Source organism: Palaemon carinicauda, chromosome 32 (assembly GCF_036898095.1).
Source record: "Palaemon carinicauda isolate YSFRI2023 chromosome 32, ASM3689809v2, whole genome shotgun sequence".
Classification (NCBI taxonomy): Eukaryota; Metazoa; Arthropoda; class Malacostraca; order Decapoda; family Palaemonidae; genus Palaemon; species Palaemon carinicauda.
In genome coordinates this window covers 16,760,551-16,779,763 of record NC_090756.1, presented here as the reverse complement: position 1 = coordinate 16,779,763, position 19,213 = coordinate 16,760,551, and the positions used below count along the sequence as shown (strand labels likewise).

General features: G+C 40.9%; 1 protein-coding gene across 1 annotated transcript in view; it reads right to left on the bottom strand.

Annotated features, from left to right (window-relative positions):
• Window positions 1-2,644: 2,644 nt before the first annotated feature.
• Window positions 2,645-19,213, bottom strand: part of LOC137625712 (uncharacterized) — a 34,365-nt gene continuing 17,796 nt past the window's right edge. Inside the window, exons 4-6 of the mRNA XM_068356611.1 lie at window positions 11,252-11,406; window positions 3,456-3,615; window positions 2,645-3,005 (exon numbers count right to left, since the gene is read on the bottom strand). Of these exons, the coding sequence (XP_068212712.1) occupies window positions 2,924-3,005; window positions 3,456-3,615; window positions 11,252-11,406 (397 nt within the window). The 3' untranslated portion in view covers window positions 2,645-2,923. The remainder of the gene's footprint in view (window positions 3,006-3,455; window positions 3,616-11,251; window positions 11,407-19,213) is intronic.

Sequence of the window (19,213 nt, the reverse complement as noted above, 5' to 3'; positions counted from 1 at the left end):
TTTTCTTACCCTTATGTGACCCAGCTTGCTCCAATTCTTGGAGCTCCTAATTCTGTTCCATCACTCTCAAATTGTAATTTTTTAAATTGCTGATTTGGAAGATTTATGGTGAAAAAACAAAATCTATTGAGAAATAAATGAGAATAAGGGAAAGCAGTTTTACCTTTCAAAAATCTATTGCACACAGCCAAAAGAATTTAAGCTTGTAATGGTCATCAAAAGGGGAATGGAATAAAAAGGTTCTTAGAGGATATATTTAAAAAAAAGGTGCAATTATGTCAAGTAAAACTTCTTGAGTAAGGGTTTCGTTGTGTGATAAAGCAAGGAGGAATAGGTAATGAGAGTTACAATGGATTTGGAGGCAGCAGGACCAAGACCCACAGATCCAAGGTAAAGAGTATAAATGAAAGGCAAAAGTGCACTTAAGAGGAAATGAGAATGAAGCTTTCTGGGACACTTGAGCATAGTCTGACCACAAACAGTAAGGTCTCTTGTCTTTTAAGATTATCAAATTGGTGTGACACTGGAACCCCATTAGCATAGAATACACACATACATACATATACCAAGGCACTTCCCCCAATTTTGGGGGGTAGCCGACATCAACAAAAGAAACAAAACAAAAAAGGGGACCTCTACTCTCTATGTTCCTCCAGCCTAACAAGGGACTCAACCCTGTGGCCGGGAGGGCATATAAAAATTAGAATAGCGCCAACGTTATCCCTGCGTGTCGTAAAAGGCGACTAAAAGGGACGGGACGAGGGGCCTGGGAACCCCCTCTCCTGTATCTACATCCTGTGAGACAGCAACAAAGAGATGGAGCTGGGGGGCGAAAGACTGCTCCCCGCACTCTGCATAGAATAACGATACATATAATTTGAAGAGGTAATACTGTATGAACACATTTAATATTTTGGACAAGACATACCTTTAACTAAGAAATTCTAGGCCAATGTAGATAAGTTAGTCCATACTTACCAGTCATGACTGCTAAAAAATATTGATATATATTGCTGTACTACTAAAAAAAGTTAAGGCAACCCTATATGTGTGCATTTTTTACCATGCATCTATAAAATTAATAAAACTGGTACCCCAACATGTGCAAGCTATGGTCAAAACATGCTAGATCCAAAGACTATTAATTTTTGTATAATTACAGTGGAACATAATAAAAATTGGAATATGCTAGTATAGACAGAAGCCAAAAGAAGGTCTCTTGAATGGAGTGGACGAAAAATGAAAGGCAGAAATACTGACAGGGGCTGACATAATGCTGCGCAGAGCCTTCAACACCATCTACATTCTAGAGTGACTATTAAGAATTTAACTAGTGCTGGACACTAAAAGGCAAGCAATAAAAAATATCAAAAGCCAGATCCTTCTACAGTGCTTTATCACTAAATATAAAAAATGTAATAAAATTTTTTATTTCTATACTCACCTGATGTTCATACAGCTTCTCCATAAACTTAATCTACCTTTACCCGTAAAATTAAAAAATTTTCGTATTTTTTATGGCTGCAATGCTAGAGCCAATGTCTCGCATAAGACATTGATAACTTAACCAAATCCATTTTCTTTCCCTTCAATAAACACATGCCCATAGTAGTGGTAGGAACATTCTAGCAGTAAGTGGTATCTGACGAACCAGTCTCTACCTATTATGTTTCTTTGCTGTGAGGTACTCAATATTATTTTCTTATTTCTGCACATTAAGATGGGTTCTCTGGTTTTCTTACAAATTACTGCGTGGAGTGTGCACGGGAATGGTTAAAGGAAGTTCCTTATTCGCATTCTCTTGGTGTATCGTGTCGGGGGCAATACTGCGATTTAAGTAACCGTCGTGAAAATAGAGTTTTCCTCGCGGTACATACCCCTCATGTGAAAGTATATTACTATGGCTGCCAATCAAGTTAACAGTGCCAAGTGTATTTGCTATGAGAGCAAAGCCTATATTTGTATAGAACATACAAAACAATAAACAAAGACAATACAGTTTTCAGTGATCAGAAGTACAAGATCTGTAAATAAAATTCACAAGTTGCGATAAAAACATAAGACTGCCGCCTCAAGGGGCTGGTGCTGTATAGACATTAATGGTGTCTCTGTATATTAGCAGACCTTTGGCCCTTAGCTGCATCTACTTTTTAGCCTTCAACTTTATCTCTGTTTCTGCTTCGTTTTTGGGTAATGCCATAGTCTGTTTGTACCATGATTTTCCCCTGTCTTCGGTGAGAGATCTCTTGCTTAAGGGTACACTCAACACACTATTCTGTCCATTTCCGTATTTTCTTTCTTTGATGGGCTATTTTTCATATTGCAGCCCTTCAGTTTAATGATTAATTTGTAAAGCAATATAAGTGCAGTAGTCAGATTTCTTTTGATTAAACTAATCTTTTCACTTTGATTTTATTACTTTATTTTTTTGAAAATAATTAATTCACAGAAAAATATATTAAGGCCCCTTTTTGCAAAGATCTTCAATTGCAAAATATTTCGGCACAAGGAGCTCTAGCCTCTCCATAATTACTGTACTACTGAGGTAACACTTATTTTCACACTCATTCATCGCAAACTAGCTATTGTAATGGATTCTTTTCGAATAAAACTTCAAGTATTTCTTATATCTATGGTCATTAATGAGCAGTTTCTCTCATGTAAAAACAACTGTATTTTCATATTTTAGTATAAACAAAAATATTTGCATCATTTTAGATTTTCATCTAAAAGCAAAAGAACTACAAAACTTAACTACTGTCAATTGAAGACCTTGCTAGAGATCAACGACTGTACATGATCTCGGAGAGGAGCCTCCTAGAGGCTGACTGACAAAATTACTGAAAGGTTTGTACAAATCTACTAAATCTACCCTTAATCAGACCCTTAGTAAAATTTTTCTAACTACAGTGCATTTAATTAACTACATAGAAAATGAAAATAAACCACAGTCTATTAACATTTGTATGTGTTGTTTCTGGGCGGAATTAGCTCTCTGGAGGCACCTGGAATGAGAAGGAAAATTATACATCAACACTGAACTCGTAAAATTAGCAGAAAATTAAAAAAAAAATTCAAATTATGCTAAAAAAAGAAAAGATTGCATTACTTGGAAAATGATGCCTACACAATATAGTCAGTTCTTAATTACTTGTGGGAAGGAACTGGCATTTCATAAACTAATATCTATATGCATTTTTTCACAATTATGCAACACCAAATAAAGAACATGTCTTCATAAAAGGACAACAGCCATTATAGTAGTACACAAGGGCTTTATATCTACATAACATTATCTGTCTCAACTTAATGATAATCACAAGGTAGTTCAAGCTCCAATCTGGAGCAAAACCTCTGGGCAAAAAGTGTGTGAAAGAGAGTTCTTGCTGCTCACCAGTCCCTTCATGACAGCAAATAGACAGCTCAAAATGATGAAGTACAAGTTGCATATTTACCTTTGTACTTTGTCGTTAGCTCCTTCCTTCATGTAATCACAAATTTTCATGACTAAAGGATCTGTGAGAGCTTCCTTTAAGTGAGGGTTTTCCATGAGATTCTTGGATAACTTCTCTTCCTCCGACAAATTGTTCTTCTCCATGTGCAGAAATGTGTCTCCTACAAGAAAAAAAAAAAATCATTTCATTTTAAATTCGGTGACAAGAATGCAACAATGAAATCAAACTTAGGAAATTACAGTAAACTTGCGAGCTTTATTTTTAATTGAAAGAATGATAAATTACATTAAAAAACCAGGAATGATATTCAAATAAAATGTTATTTTCATTAGTAAAATAAATTTTTGAATATACTTACCCGATAATCATGTAGCTGTCAACTCTGTTGCCCGACAGAATTCTACGGAAGGGATACGCCAGCGATCGCTATACAAGAGGGGGGGTGTACTCACAAGCGCCACCTGTGGCCAGGTACTGCAGTACTTCTTGTTGACACCACTTCAATTTTTTCTCGGTCCACTGGTTCTATGGGGAGGAAGGGTGGGTCAATTAAATCATGATTATCGGGTAAGTATATTCAAAAATTTATTTTACTAATGAAAATAACATTTTTCAATATTAAACTTACCCGATAATCATGTAGCTGATTCACACCCAGGGAGGTGGGTGAAAACCAGTGTACATGTACAGTATATCAAGAAGCTAAGTATCCCGTATTTCATATTATCAGTTATTCAAAATAACAATGAAATTACAAGTACCTGGTAAGGAAGTCGACTTGAGCCATTACTCTGCCTTAAATAAGTTCGTCTTCCTTACTGAGCGCAGCGTTCCTCTTAGGAGGCTGAACAACTCTAAGGTGCTGAAGTATCAAGGGCTGCAACCCATACTAAAGGACCTCATCACAACCTTTAACCTCGGCGCTTCTCAAGAAAGAATTGACCACCCGCCAAATCAACAAGGATGTGGAAGGCTTCTTAGCTGACCCTACAACCCATAAAAAGTATTCAAGAGAAAGGTTAAAAGGTTATGGGATTATGGGAATGTAGTGGCTGAGCCCTCGCCTACTACTGCATTCGTTGCTACGAATGGTCCCAGGGTGTAGCAGTACTCGTAAAGAGACTGGACATCTTTGAGATAGAATGATGCAAACACTGACTTGCTTCTCCAATAGGTTGCATCCATAACACTCTGCAGAGAATGGCTCTGTTTGAAGGCCACTGAAGTAGCCACAGCTCCCACTTCATGTGTCCTTACCTTCAGCAAAGCAAGGTCTTCTTCCTTCAGATGAGAATGTGCTTCCCTAATCAGAAGCCTGAATAGTAAGAAACTGAGTTCTTAGAACTTGGAAAAGAAGGTTTCTTGATAGCATACCATAAGGCTTCTGATTGTCCTCGTAAAGGTTAAGACCTTTTTAGATAGTACCTAAGAGCTCTAACTGGGCAAAGTACTCTCTCCAGTTCATTCCCCACCAAGATGGACAGGCTTGGGATCTCGAACGACTTAGGCCAAGGACGTGAAGGAAGCTCGTTTAGTAAAAACCGAGCTGCAAGGAACATGTAGCCGTTTCAGATGTGAAAACAATGATCCTGCTGAAGGCGTGGATCTCACTTACTCTTTTAGCTGTTATCAAGCACACGAGGAAAAGAGTTTTTAATGTGAGGTCCTAAAAAGAGGCTGATTGGAGAGGTTCAAATCTTGATGACATAAGGAACCTTAGGACCACGTCTAGATTCCAGCCTGGAGTGGACAACCGACGTTCCTTTGAGGTCTCAAAAGACCTAGGGAGGTCCTGTAGATCTTTGTTGGTGGAAAGATCCAAGCCTCTGTGGCGGAAAACCGCTGCCAACATACTTCTGTAACCCTTGATCGTAGGAGCTGAAAGGGATCTTACTTTCCTTAGATATAACAGGAAGTCAGCAATCTGGGTTACAATGGTACTGGTTGAGGAAACTGCATTGGTCTTGTACCAGCTACGGAAGACTTCCCGTTGAGACTGATAGATTCTGAGAGTGGATGTTCTCCTTGCTTTGGCAATCGCTCTGGCTGCCTCCTTCGAAAAGCCCCTAGCTCTTGAGAGTCTTTCGAAAGTCTGAAGGCAGTCAGACGAAGAGCGTGGAGGTTTGGGTGTACCTTCTTTACGTGAGGTAGACGTAGAAGGTTCACTCCTAGAGGAAGAGTCCTGGGAATGTCGACCAGCCATTGCAGTACCTCTAAGAACCATTCTCTCGCGGGCCAGAGCGGAGCCAACCAACGTCAGCCGTGTCCCTTTGCGAGAGGAGAACTTCTGAAGTACCCTGTTGACAATCTTGAACGGCGGGAATGCATACAGGTCGAGATGGAACCAATCCAGCAGAAAAGCATCCACGTGAACTGCTGCTGGGTCTGGAATCGGAGAACAATACAACAGGAGTCTCTAGGTTATCGAGGTAGCGAACAGATCTATGGTTGGCTGACCCCACAGGGCCCAAAGTCTGCTGCAAACATTCTTGTGAAGGGTCCACTCTGTGGGGATGACCTGACCCTTCCGGCTGAGGTGATCTGCCATGACATTCATACCGCCCTGAATGAACCTCGTTACCAGCGTGAGCTTTCGATCTTTAGACCAGATGAGGAGGTCCCTTGCGATCTAGAACAACTTCACGAAAGAGTCCCTCCCTGCTTGAAGATGTAAGCCAGGGCTGTGGTGTTGTCAGAGTCCACCTCCACCACTTTGATAAGCTGGAGGGACTTGAAGTTTATCAAGGCCAGAAGAACCGCCAACAACTCCTTGCAATTGATGTGAAGTGTCCTTTGCTCCTGATTCCATGTTCCCGAGCATTCCTGTCCGTCCAAAGTAGCACCCCAGCCCGTGTCTGATGTGTCCGAGAGGAGACGGCGGTCGGGTTTCTGAACAGCCAAAGGTAGACTTCCTTGAGAAGAAAGCTGTTCTTACACCACGCGAGAGAAGACCTCCTCTCTTCGGAAACAGGAACTGAGACCGTCTCTAGCGTCATGTCCTTTATCCAGTGAGCAGCTAGATGATACTGAAGGGGGGGAGGTGGAGTCTCCCTAACACGATGAACAGGGCCAGCGATGAAAGTGTCCCTGTTAGACTCATCCACTACCTGACTGAGCATCGGTTCCTTCTCAGCATGCTCTGGATGCATTCTAGGGCTTGGAAGATCCTTGGGGCCGACGGAAAAGCCCGAAAAGCTCGACTCTGAAGATCCATACCCAGGGAGACAATGGTCTGGGATGGGATGAGCTGAGACTCCTCAAAATTGACCAGGAGGCCCAGTTCCTTGGTCAGATCCATAGTCCATCTGAGAATCTCCAGACAGCGACGACTTGTGGGAGCTCTTAAAAGCCAGTCGTCTGACGGAGCCGGACACAAGATCATGGTACTGCTGCACAGTCTGTGAACTGTCAACCATGGGGAAGCGAGGAAGTACAGTGACAACCCGAAGCTGTCTAGACTGTCTGGGTCGTACAGACAACTCCTTATTGGGTTGCTGAGGTTGCCGCACTGCGTCACAACAAGTCACTTCTGCTGGTTGTTGAACGTCTTCCCAGTGACACACTGACTCCGTAAACAAAAAATCCTTTAACAAGGACTAAGCTTGGACTGCATGTCTTGCAACACAGCTCAAGGTCTATGGGAGCAGGTGTGGTAACAGGGTTAGTGACTGAAGTGGAACCATTACCTTCCCTGGAAGCATGTTATGCTTAAATAAAAGTCCATAGGAGGCTACGCAGCTAAAGGCTCCTCTCCAAATGACAGATTCCTCAAGGGAATATCAGAAGGAGGGAGAAAAGCACTTTCTCATCTACAGGGACCATATCCGAGAAAAGCTAAGTTCTCTCAGTGAGGGTTTCAATGGTGCAAAAGCAGCAGACTAGAAGGCAACGTTATGAAACTGCTTGACAGTCTAGTGAGTTGGCAACAACCAAAGATGTGTGACTGAGAAGCATGCGGTAAGGTATGCAGAGCATGTTGTATGCAGAGCATGCTGTATGCAGAGCATGCTGTATGTAGAGCATGTTGTATGCAGAGCATGCTGTATGCAGAGCATGCTGTATGTAGAGCATGTTGTATGCAGAGCATGCTGAATGCAGAGCATGCTGTATGCAGAGCATGTTGTATGCAGAGCATGCTGAATGCAGAGTGTGCTGTATGCAGAGCATGCTGTATGCAGAGCATGTTGTATGCAGAGCATGCTGTATGCAGAGCATGCTGTATGTAGAGCATGTTGTATGCAGAGCATGCTGAATGCAGAGCATGCTGTATGCAGAGCATGTTGTATGCAGAGCATGCTGTATGCAGAGCATGCTGTATGCAGAGCATGCTGTATGTAGAGCATGCTGTAAGGTAAGCAGAGCGTGTTGCATGGCGTGTAACATTTCTCAGAAATTCCATGACCAGTGCTAGAGTGAGTAATATCGCATTACCGTCCATTGAAAGTGCACGTGCCGAGGGAATTGATTTAGACTGTTTTGTTGATGAATTTGATAGCCGGCATGATAATCGTAGAATTAAGCTACACTAAATGTACTATAATCTACTTCGCCTCAGGAAAGGGAAACTCGCCCTATTGGCAACACTGCATTACTTCATGCATGCTTGCATGGGGTTTTAATATCAACATAATATTTACCTTACATTCATAACTCATGATTAATTTTTGTTTTGAAGATATTTTTGCCATATTTTGCGATATTGTTAAAAATATATTGCAAGGAATACATATATATTTTTATATAAGTAATACAAATAACCTCCATTATCATAATGTTTGTGTAGGCATACATGTATATGATTACAAATGCAAGTTATGAAAGTAATGAGGTGTTATTATTGTCATTTGTTATTTCCAAGTTGAATGGGAAGAGGCTCAAGTTGAGGAGAAAGTGGCAGATGCATGCGTTGAGGTGGCTGACTCATAGCATGAGGTTGCTGCCTCAAGAGTTGCGCTTGCTGTAAGGGTTGCGGATGCGTAGTAGCAGGTTCCTGAGGAACGAGTTAAGGTTCCTGAGGAGTGAGCTGCGAGAGTTGAGGTAGCGGCTGCGCAGAACGCAGTTCTTGTCTCGCGAGTTGAGGTTCCTGAGGTGCTAGCCTAAGCTGCAGCGAGTGCTGAGGTGGCTGCCTCATTGATGGAAGAGGTTGTCGTACCTCAAGAGATTGTTGCCTCGCTGGTGGAACCGCAAGCGGAAGCGGAGGAAGAAAGGCATAAGATTCCTGCTCCCATTGCTGAGGTTACCTTAAGGAAGGCGGAGGTTGCTGCACACCGCTGGTAACTGGCAACTCAGTACGCGGTAAGGTATCCTGAGGAACCTCAACATCGTACGCCTGGCAGACTGGACTGCGGTGAGGCGGAGCGATCGCAGGAGGAGGTGTAACCTTCTCAGCCTGACACTCACGCATTAAGACCGCAAGCTGTGACTGCATGGACTGCAGCAAAGTCATCTTGGGGTCGGCAGACGCTAAGGTCTGCTGAGGCAAAGCCTTAACAGAAGATGAGGTCTGTTGCGGCATCACCTTACCTCTCTGAGGAGGTGTGCAGTCACCTGATGACTGCGGAGAGTCAGAGCTAACCCAATGACTGCATCCGGGTTGTTGAACTCTAGAGGTCTGGACTTTACGTTTAAGAGGTCTTGAGACCTGAGTCCAGCGTTATCTCCCCGAAATTTCATCTGCAGACGAGTAAAATAAGGGCTCAATCGTCTGCGGGTGGGAGTGACGGTCTCTGTAAGACACGCCCGCAACCACCGAGGATACTTCTGTGCGCCGATCAAGGCCTGCCGAACCCTTTTGCCCTTCGACATTGCTTCTCCCCTGGGCTTGGGAGCTTGCAAGAGGTCCCGGACTGGGAGGACGACTGGCACGCAAGAAGTACCCTCACGCACAACACACACACTTTGCGCTAATCACTTATCACTTTTGAATTTCTGTTTGCACTTATTTCACTGAACTCGAAACTTTAAGTGGTTTGTACCTGAAACACGCAATTCTATCCTTCTTTAAAAGTTAGTAATTGCGAAAACAGAATTACAATGTAACAGAAAAATCTAATGAAAGATAAATAATTCAGTGGCTGGAAAGAGACTAAACACTAGATCAAATAAACTACGTTTAAAATCTCTCACCGCATAAAGCTTGAGAACAAGAATAAACTCTAGAAACGTTTACCTTCTTCCCCTAAAGAGACTAGGGAGAAGAGCAAAAACGATAACAACGTTACTCGCTTGAACGAAACGTTTATCCAGCTCCCTCTCCCTCCGTCTCTATCTCTCTCTCTCTCTCTCTCTAGACTTAGAACCTGAGAGAAGAGCCCAATCATATATACTCGTTAAAACATATTATTGTTAAAGGAAAAAAACTGAAAGATTTCCCAAATAAAAAGTTCCTTTATTAGAATTAAAACCATTAAGCTAAGAAAGAATGAACAAAACGTTATAAACGGTTTACTCTTACTGCAACGTGACACCGTGAAAATTCTCTCTCTATCGTAACGATAGAGCGCAAGTTGAACGTTCTGAACGTCAACAACTGCAGAGACAAAACAAAACGTTAGTTCAACTTTGAAACAGTACGAGACTATCAAAGAAATTCTTTCAAAAACATTAAAATAGCATAATATGTTAACAGGTAAAACCGAAATGACGGGCTCAATGTTAATTAACTTCGGTACAAGAAAAGACCGCCTACTATTAGGAAAGGTCGAATATAAACAAATATAAAAATTAATTTTAATAATTTTATAATAAAAGGAAGTTAATCGAAGAGGCCTATAAAAGGCGGAGAGATATAAAATAAATCTATAACTTTGTTAAGCAAAATTAAGAAAGAGAGTCTATACTCTCTTAGACACCAACACTTCCGTCTAAGGGAAGGGTCGGCCATTAAAAGGTGAAAGAGAGTTCATACTCTCTTTGTCACCATAATTAATCAAATTAATTCCAAAAGCTAGCTAAGCTAATAATAGAACTTCCTGAATAGCGAAAGCTGAAATCTTAGAGCAATACTTCACCAAAAACCGTGAACAAGACTCCAAAATTATAAGCGTATCCATGAACGTCTTGCCGGAAGCACGACAGAGGAAAAATTGAAGTGGTGTCAACAAGAAGTACTGCAGTACCTGGCCACAGGTGGCGCTTGTGAGTACACCCCCCTCTTGTATAGCGATCGCTGGCGTATCCCTTCCGTAGAATTCTGTCGGGCAACAGAGTTGACAGCTACATGATTATCGGGTAAGTTTAATATTGAAAAACCTAAGGTAAATGTATGCACCAACATATATTCTAGATAATATACCACTTTAATATTTTACCAGTAAATATTTCCTCAAGTGTGAAATACATACATATCTTTTATAACTACATATTAGACAAAAACATTATTACAATTAATATCAATAATATTATCATTATTACTAAATTCATGTATATCTTTTCAAGGCAACAGCTTCTACATACCTAAATAAAAAATAGCAAAATTAATGTACACTATTCATTATTATTATTATTACTAGCCAAGCTACAACCCTAGTTGGAAAAGCAAGATGCTATAAGCCTAAGGGCTCCAATAGGGAAAAATAGCCCAGTGAGGAAAGGAAATAAATAAATGATGAAAATAAATCAACAATAAATCATTCTAAAAACAGTAACAACGTTAAAACAGATATGTCCTATATAAACTATTAACAAGGTCAAAAACAGATACTGTATGTCATATACAAACTATAAAAAGACTAATTTGGAAAGGACCTACCTACATTATCTAACAGGACAGATTTTGATAACAATTCAAGACTTACCCAATACATTGCAGAGCTGTAGTAATGTTTTCTTAATTTTTGCATTATTTTTGTACTTATTCATAGCCGCCTCTGGATCTTGTTGAAATTCACTTAAAATTGGAAGCCACTTTGGGTCTGAGAGAACATCTCTTACATCACTGTGAGATTCCAACCTTTAGATGAAAGAAAATTACAGAGAAAAAATAATTTATATTCATGAAAAAGTGTAAATAGATATCTCTTACATCATTGTGAGATTTCAACCTTTAGATGAAAGAAAATTACAGAGAAAAATAATTTATATTCATGAAAAAGTGTAAATAGACATCTCTTACATCACTGTGAGATTCCAACCTTTAGATGAAAGAAAATTACAGAGAAAAAATAATTTATATTCATGAAAAAGTATAAATAGACATCCATTCAAAAGGGTTGCAAACTATCAGTGGGGTTAGCAGAAGTCACTGAGCTACAAAAAGATGCTCAAGTTAACTGACTGCTATATAACAATTTTGCATTACAACAAAAATTATTACTACTACCAAAATTAAAATATATTTTCTTTACAAAATTTGCTTCATAGATAAAAATTACTGCCTTGCAAGTGCCTGACTCCAAGGCTCAACAAATTTGTACTGCAATGACGGTAGGGCCATTCCAGTGTTAAAGATGAACACCACATGCCTCTTTTGAAATAAAGTCCCAAAGATAGGCACTGCTTAGAATTTACCTTTAACTATGCACTGTGTTGTTTAAAAAGTTCTTTGATCAATCCTTTGGTTCCAAGTATGCTTCCTTTATTTTATCACATATCTACAACTGTTGGGTTCCCCCCTGCCACTGTCCACACCCCCTGCCACTGTCCAACAACTACAATTTTCTCCTCCAATTTTCATCTCTACTGAACAAATCCTTCTTGCAAGCCATGTGACAGTTCTTGGTGGAAGAGGAACCATGTGTAAGGCGTTAATTCACGATGCTATATATAGATATAAATGCTTATACAGTACTGTATAGTCATATGATTGAAAAGCTACTTCCATAATGGAGCTAAATATCTGCTAAATTGGACAGGTAACAGAAGTGCATATTAACTAAACCTTTACCAAAGTCAGTCAAATTATTTACCCAGCCTACTTAAAGATGTATGCTTGGTCAAAGTTCAGGTTATAAATTTGTCATTGCTAGCTGTGATCGGGGACTGTATGTTCCAGTAGCTGGCTGATGAACGTTGGTTAGGTTTGATTATTTTATTTAGTTTTCGTAACGGATGAGATGTACGAAGATTCTACTAAACAATGGGTCAATCAGAAAATTTGTTTGTTTGGACACCAAAATTACCAATGCAGATTATATTTTTTTTAATTTGAAGAGCAAAACTACCAGAGCCTCTTATTCTTCTAAAGTTAATCAAGAGGATTGCAGTTTGGGACATTAATTACCAAGGTGTCAATCTTTTCCTTTACAATAATACATTAGTTTTATAATTTTCCTTGTTTTTCTACGTTTCTCACCCTTTCTTTAGCATTAAAATGCATGATATCAATATTTGTAAGGTGTAAGGTTATTAAATAAGCAGCAGCATATGATCAGCAGCTAATACCATGTACTCATTTACAACCAAGCTAGGACCAGTGAGGACCAGACAATAGCTGCTAATGACTCAGTTGGTAAACCTACTGAGCCCCACAGCTGATAGACCTACAGAGTCCCACAGCTGGCAGACCTATAGTCCCACAACTGGAAGACATATAGAGCCCCACAATCCTATTCCACAAGGACGAACGCCACTAAAAACTATCAGGCTTGAGCTAGGCTCGTACTCCTGACTTACAGAATTGTTTAGTGATGTAACAATAAACTCCTTTACTTGGTTTTCCATTAAATGTGTTTAATTTTTCTATTACTGCTATGACCAGAAGAAGAAAATCTAGGACTTTGGGAGAGAGTATTAAATGCCGAGTTATTAGGAATCCCAATAGAAGGAAGACATAGAGCAGTTTTGAGCATGCTATTAGTAAATATGACATAGGAAAAATTATAACATCTGGTGTTACAAAATATAAATGGAGCAAGAGAATTTAAATGCCCAAAATGCAGAAGAGCAAATGGAGAAAATATAGTACATCTTAAAAATAATTTGTATTTTTCCAAGCTATACAAACCTAAGCCCTTTAAAATAGGAAAAGTCTTCAGTGGAGACGGTATGGCCGTTGAAATCACTAACAAGGTAGATAACAACAGTTGGTGAACGGGTATGAGTAGCGTCACCAACTCTCCTATCAAAGACACTTCACTGGCTCAAGACTGAGCGGGGTAGTTGAGGTAGGATTTTTATCTTTAAGGGACTTGAATTTGTATAGCAAGGAATAAAATAAATTACTTTCAAAATTTGTTATCTACTGTATTCCTCTGCATATACAGTACAGTACGTACATACTTTCGTCCTTTAAAATAAGGAGACTACACGAACTTATGGGTGGGTATACCACTGGAATATGCCCGTGTCCAAATCCCATATAGGAGCAAGGGAGATGACTCCACCAGCCTCTTATCAGCCCATCATAGGTATGAGTAGGCAGATATGGCCTGGCCAGTACTTGGTCATGAACCTGGCACTCTGTCAATGAAGAAATTTTTCTTCTCCGAAAGGGATACGTAGTCTGGAATTAAATACCTGGTGCATAATAACCAATGGGTTGGTATTCATTCCACCATTATTCTTCTTCATAAAGGGAGGATGGTGGACAAATACTTCTTAAAGATCTAGTCTAATAAGAATGGTGCTCAGAAATGTAGCTTACCAGAATCAGCGTACAGATTAAGTGTGTGATGGTATTACTGCTTCATCATCAAATGAGGGGAAGGAAAGAAGAATCTGAAGAGCCAGTCATCCTACCTTTCACCTAGATTTGAACCTGTTACTATAGACAAGAAGATTTCTGTCCCATGTGAGAGCTGGGCTGACAATACAACTATTCGAGCAGCCCCTACAAGGCCAAGAACAAAAGTGTTGAAGGACTTGTAGGTATATTCCCTTAAATCAAAGGCTGAGAAGATTCTCTGCCACTTCAAAACTCCTTCATTACCTGTCTGACTTCAAGATTCTTCTGAATTTTGAAGTCAGACCAATAACCCAAACTTAGTGAGCTCTAGTTTGAGCAAGCACATTGACCACCATAATGATCGAAGCATATGCTCTTTGTCTTACAAAGCCAAAATGAGACTGTGTTCTTTGACACCTCTTCCTTGGTAGATATTGTAAGGAAGTGTCAGGACAAAGACTCACAGGAAAGCTAAAGAGATTGTGGAAAAAGGTGATATTAAAAGATCTAGTACAGAGATGATTTCAGGAAGGCAAAAGAAAGAACATATTTCACATTGAACCACATCAAGGGAAGAGCTGACATAAAAACGTTCACGATAATAATGAATTTTATTTCTGCTAAAATGCTTTTTAAAAAGTGAAAATGGAAGAAGCTTCTAGAGCCATTTGATCCAGGTCATGCTATAGTAGAGTCCTACAAAGCCCTTGTTGACCTACACTGCCAGATGGATTTTTCTTTGGGTTGTTAAATAAACAACTAGCATGAATGAGATGCCAAGCAGCCAGATATTCCATAAAAAGCAAAGTCACAAAACAAAACAAACTTGTCTCATACAGTTTCATAATAGAGAATTTTGGTATGAAGTGGTATCTGGTGGTTTGGAAACACTAGGGTATCTGGTTTTAGTAGGCTATGTTGATATGGGCTTGGCAAAGAGTGGATCAATTAAGTGTAAATTTTCTGACGAAGTCATCAAAGAGCTGAATGAAATTCATATACTGTACCTCCTTAATTAGGGTTATTTAAGGGATAGTCTATTTTTACATTCTCCAATTCTAATCTATCTATTGTAACATGAAGACCTATTTCTTATTTCCTGACCCATGAGGATGAACTTTAAATGCTAATGGTCAATGCCTAAGAATGAAAAAAAATTGATATTTTCTAAGGTTTTAACATATCCTCCTGGTTTAAAGGTCACTCATATACAGCACACATATGATCAGCACCAAAAACCCTTCTCCATCAAGCTAGGAACAGGGAGGGCCAGACAAAAGCTGCTGATGACTCGACAAGTTTACCGAATGGATCATACTTAGCTCACAAGGATGGCAAGGATGCAGACACTACAAGAAACTATCAAGCATGAGCGGGTCTCAAAACACAACAAGAAACTATCAAGCCTGAGCGGGTCTCAAAACACTACAAAAAACTATCAAGCCTGAGCGGGTCTCAAAACAGAGTCCAGCAGATCGCCAGGTAAGGACGTTTTCAATAGGCTACCACAATCCTTCAAGAAATGAAGGACCTCAACCTCTTTATCTCTATTGAGTCTTCATTCTAGCTCTGTCTTACTTCTGGAGGGAGTACATTCAATAGCTTTGTTGAAAGGCTCAGGTCAATCGACTGTCTCAAACCGTAAAATGATATCATTGGATGCCCACTAAATACAATTATAACAATAAAGGTTGGAGATCCTTCTCTTTACTAACAAGAAAATTACTGAGAAGTATTGTAATATTATTTAATGATAAGGGACAACATGAGAGAAGAACTAATAGCATGTGAGACAGGGGACTATTTGCAGTGGCATGAGATCTAACCTCCTATAATGTTTGCCATAGCCAATAAAGAGGAAATTACCTTAGCTCTTCAGTACTGAATATCCTAAGCATTAAAGCAGGTGTAAAAAAAGCAGTTTGTTTGCTCTATGGACACCAAGTTTAAATCGATAATCTTTGAATTGGCTAAAATAGAATACAAAAGATGACAAATTCAGAGATAATTTGTATTTTTCCCTAAATAATACAAACCTGTAGTTATTTATGTGGATTGTCTATCGGTGGAGCTGGAAGGTAGCCATTACACTAAAAGTGCGAGGTGGCAACCCTGCCTAACCGCTTGAGCGGGTAAGCCGGGGGTGGCTGGGGGGTACCCAGCCGCCTCTATATATACTCCCACAGCTGTGAGCTACGTCACTTTTCATTGCAGGCAAGACTTCTGGGGGACAGGTGATGGCGGGCCAATTTATATAAGTAACTACAGGTTTGTATTAATTGGGAAAAATACAAATTGTCTCCAAAGTTGTCATTTGTTCCCACACTAACAAACCTTACGTTACTTATGTGAATGACTCACTCATAGATGGGTGGAATTCCTAATTCTGGCATGGACATTGATCTGGTTTTACCTAGTACAGTATATGACTGTGGCTTAGGGAAAACTTTAACACCTCACTAAAATATACAAAGTGAGTATAATAGCGGCCTGAGCAATTCATTGTCATGACAGCCATGTACGTCTTGTATGAACACATTCCGAGTTTATATAGGCCTCAGCAAAGACGTTTCCCACTGCTTACCACGCGGGAAGGAACGGGGACGTAGACAGTATATAAACTTATGACTATACTAGGCTACACAAGGGAAGTGATAATTACCTGCAGAGGTTGAAGTCAGCTTGCAGAGGGACCCATGGTGCTGTACCCCAAGGAAGGAGAAGAAGAAAGGAAAAGCCAGACATACTCTCATTCATCCCAGTCTTAACCTGGGTAACCAATGCACTCAACCAACTGCTACTTGTCCAACAAGGAGTCCGAGGTATTCTTAAACTACTTGCTGAGCAGCCACCCAAGGACCGATAGTAAACGCATCGAGTCTCCTGTGGGTCACATCTTTCAAATAGTGGGCTGTGAATGTATTTTGACGTTTCCACACGCCCGCCTGTAATACCTGCAACACGGAAAAGTTGCGTTTGAATGCCAGAGATGTACTGATGCCCCTGACATCATGGGCTCTAGCTCGTCGAGCCGGAGGAGAATCAGGGACTAGAGCTCTTTCAATCACTTGGCATATCCAGGATGTAAGCTCTTAACCCTTCCAGAGCTAACAAAAAGAGATGTTAGTCGGGGCCATGATGCTGCGGTGCGTTTAAGATGATATCTCAAACTCCTCACTGGGCATAGTAACAACTAATCTGGGTCATTGGTTACAGAACATAGACTCATAATCTGAAAGGGTTTGAATCTAGGGTCCAGTACCCCAGGATTTTGAGTCTTGGCAATGAACTCAGGGACGAAGCTGAGCGTCACTTCTCCCCATCCCCTTGAATGGGTGATGTCATATGAGAGGCAAAGAAGTTCACCGACTCTCTTTGCCGAGGCTAAAGCGAGCATGAACGCTGTCTTCAGAGTGAGGTTTCAGTCAGTTGCATGGCGTAATGGTCCTTTCAAGGACCTCAAAACGCGAAGCACGTTCCAAGGAGGTGGCCTAATCTCTGACTGAGGACAAGTGATCTCACAACTCGTACGAGAAAAGAAACCTCCAACGAAGATGAAATGTCCACGCCTTAAAGCTTAAAGGCGAGAATCAAGGCTGAACGATAGCCTTTCATTGCCAAGACTGAAAGGAGCTTTTCCTCCCGAAAATATACTGTACAAGGAACTCTGCTATTACGGGGATAGAGACATCAAGAAGAGATATTTTCCTTCCATGACACCAACCACAGAAGATTGTTTATTATGTCTGGTACACAGAGGCTGAGGACTTGAGCAAATATCTGGATATTCTCTCAGCTACTTGTTGTGCAAAGCCCTTCTGAGAGGGAAGACGCTAGATATCTCCAGGCGTGAAGTTGAAGTGATTGTTCGATTCTGTGGAAGATGTTCACATGTGGTTGCTTGAGTAAATCTGGTCATGGAGGGAGCTCTCTTAGATCTACTAGTAGTTGCAGGAAGTCCGTGAACCACTCTGCATGATGCCATAGCAAAGCAACATGGGTCATCATTAGGTTTTTGGATGCTTTGGTCTTGTTGAGCAGTCTTCTCATCAGACAGAACGGGGGAAAGGCGTACACGATGTTGTCCCACCGTTGTTGAAATGCATCCTGCCATAGAACCTGAAGGTCCAGGACAGAACAGTACAGCGGATGCTTGCTGTTCAGAGATGTTGCAAACAGGTCTACAGTCGGGGAACCCCACAAAGTCAGGACTTTGTTGGCTATCAGAGGATTCAAAGACCATTCGGAGCATACTATCTGGGTCGTTCTGCTCAAATTGTCCACAAGCACATTCCTCTTGCCTGGAATGAAGCGAACTGATAGGGACACCGAATGTTCTTCTGACCATACGGGATCTTTACTGCAAGATGACATAGAGGCTGCAAAAAGGTACCGCCTTGTTTGTTTATGTAAGCCACTAGTGCGGTGTTGTCGCTCATCAACACCACCGAGTGGCCTGCCAGCAACTGTTGGAACTGATGAAGAGCTAGGTATGCTGCTCTCATCTCTAGATTTATGTGCTGGTACCTTTTTGACACTGACCACAGGCCAGAGATCGTGTGATGCCACAAGAGGGGACCCCATCCTTCTTTTGATGCATCTGTAAAGAGCATCAAGCCCAGAGGAGGGACGAGAAGATCCTGACCTTTGCAAAGATTTTCTTCTGCCGCCCATCAAAGCAGATCCGTCACCTGTTCCTGAGTAATTGAAACGAGTGTCCGGTGGATCTGAGTGTTGGTTTCACACAGACTTTAGCTGCCACTGCAAGGATCTTATCTTGCGGCAGCTGTTTGGAACTAGACAGAGGAGAGAGGTTAGGTGACCTAACAAACTCAACCAACGATAGGACGGTAGAGCTTCCCGTCTGAGGAAGGGTGAAGCCACCTCTCTCAGCCTGTCTACTCTTTCATCTGATAGGAAGACTTTCTGTTGGACGGTGTCTATTATCATACCGAGGTATACCAGTCTCTATGAAGGAAGCAGTGATGAGTTCTTAAGATTTATCAAGACCCCCAGATCCTGACAAAACTCGAGAAGCATGTCTTGGCGATGAAGAAGGGTTGTCTCCTAGTCTGCCAGAATCAGTCAATCATCCAGGTATCTGAGGAGACAAATGCCGTTCCTGTGAGCCCAAGATGACACTAGGGCGAACACT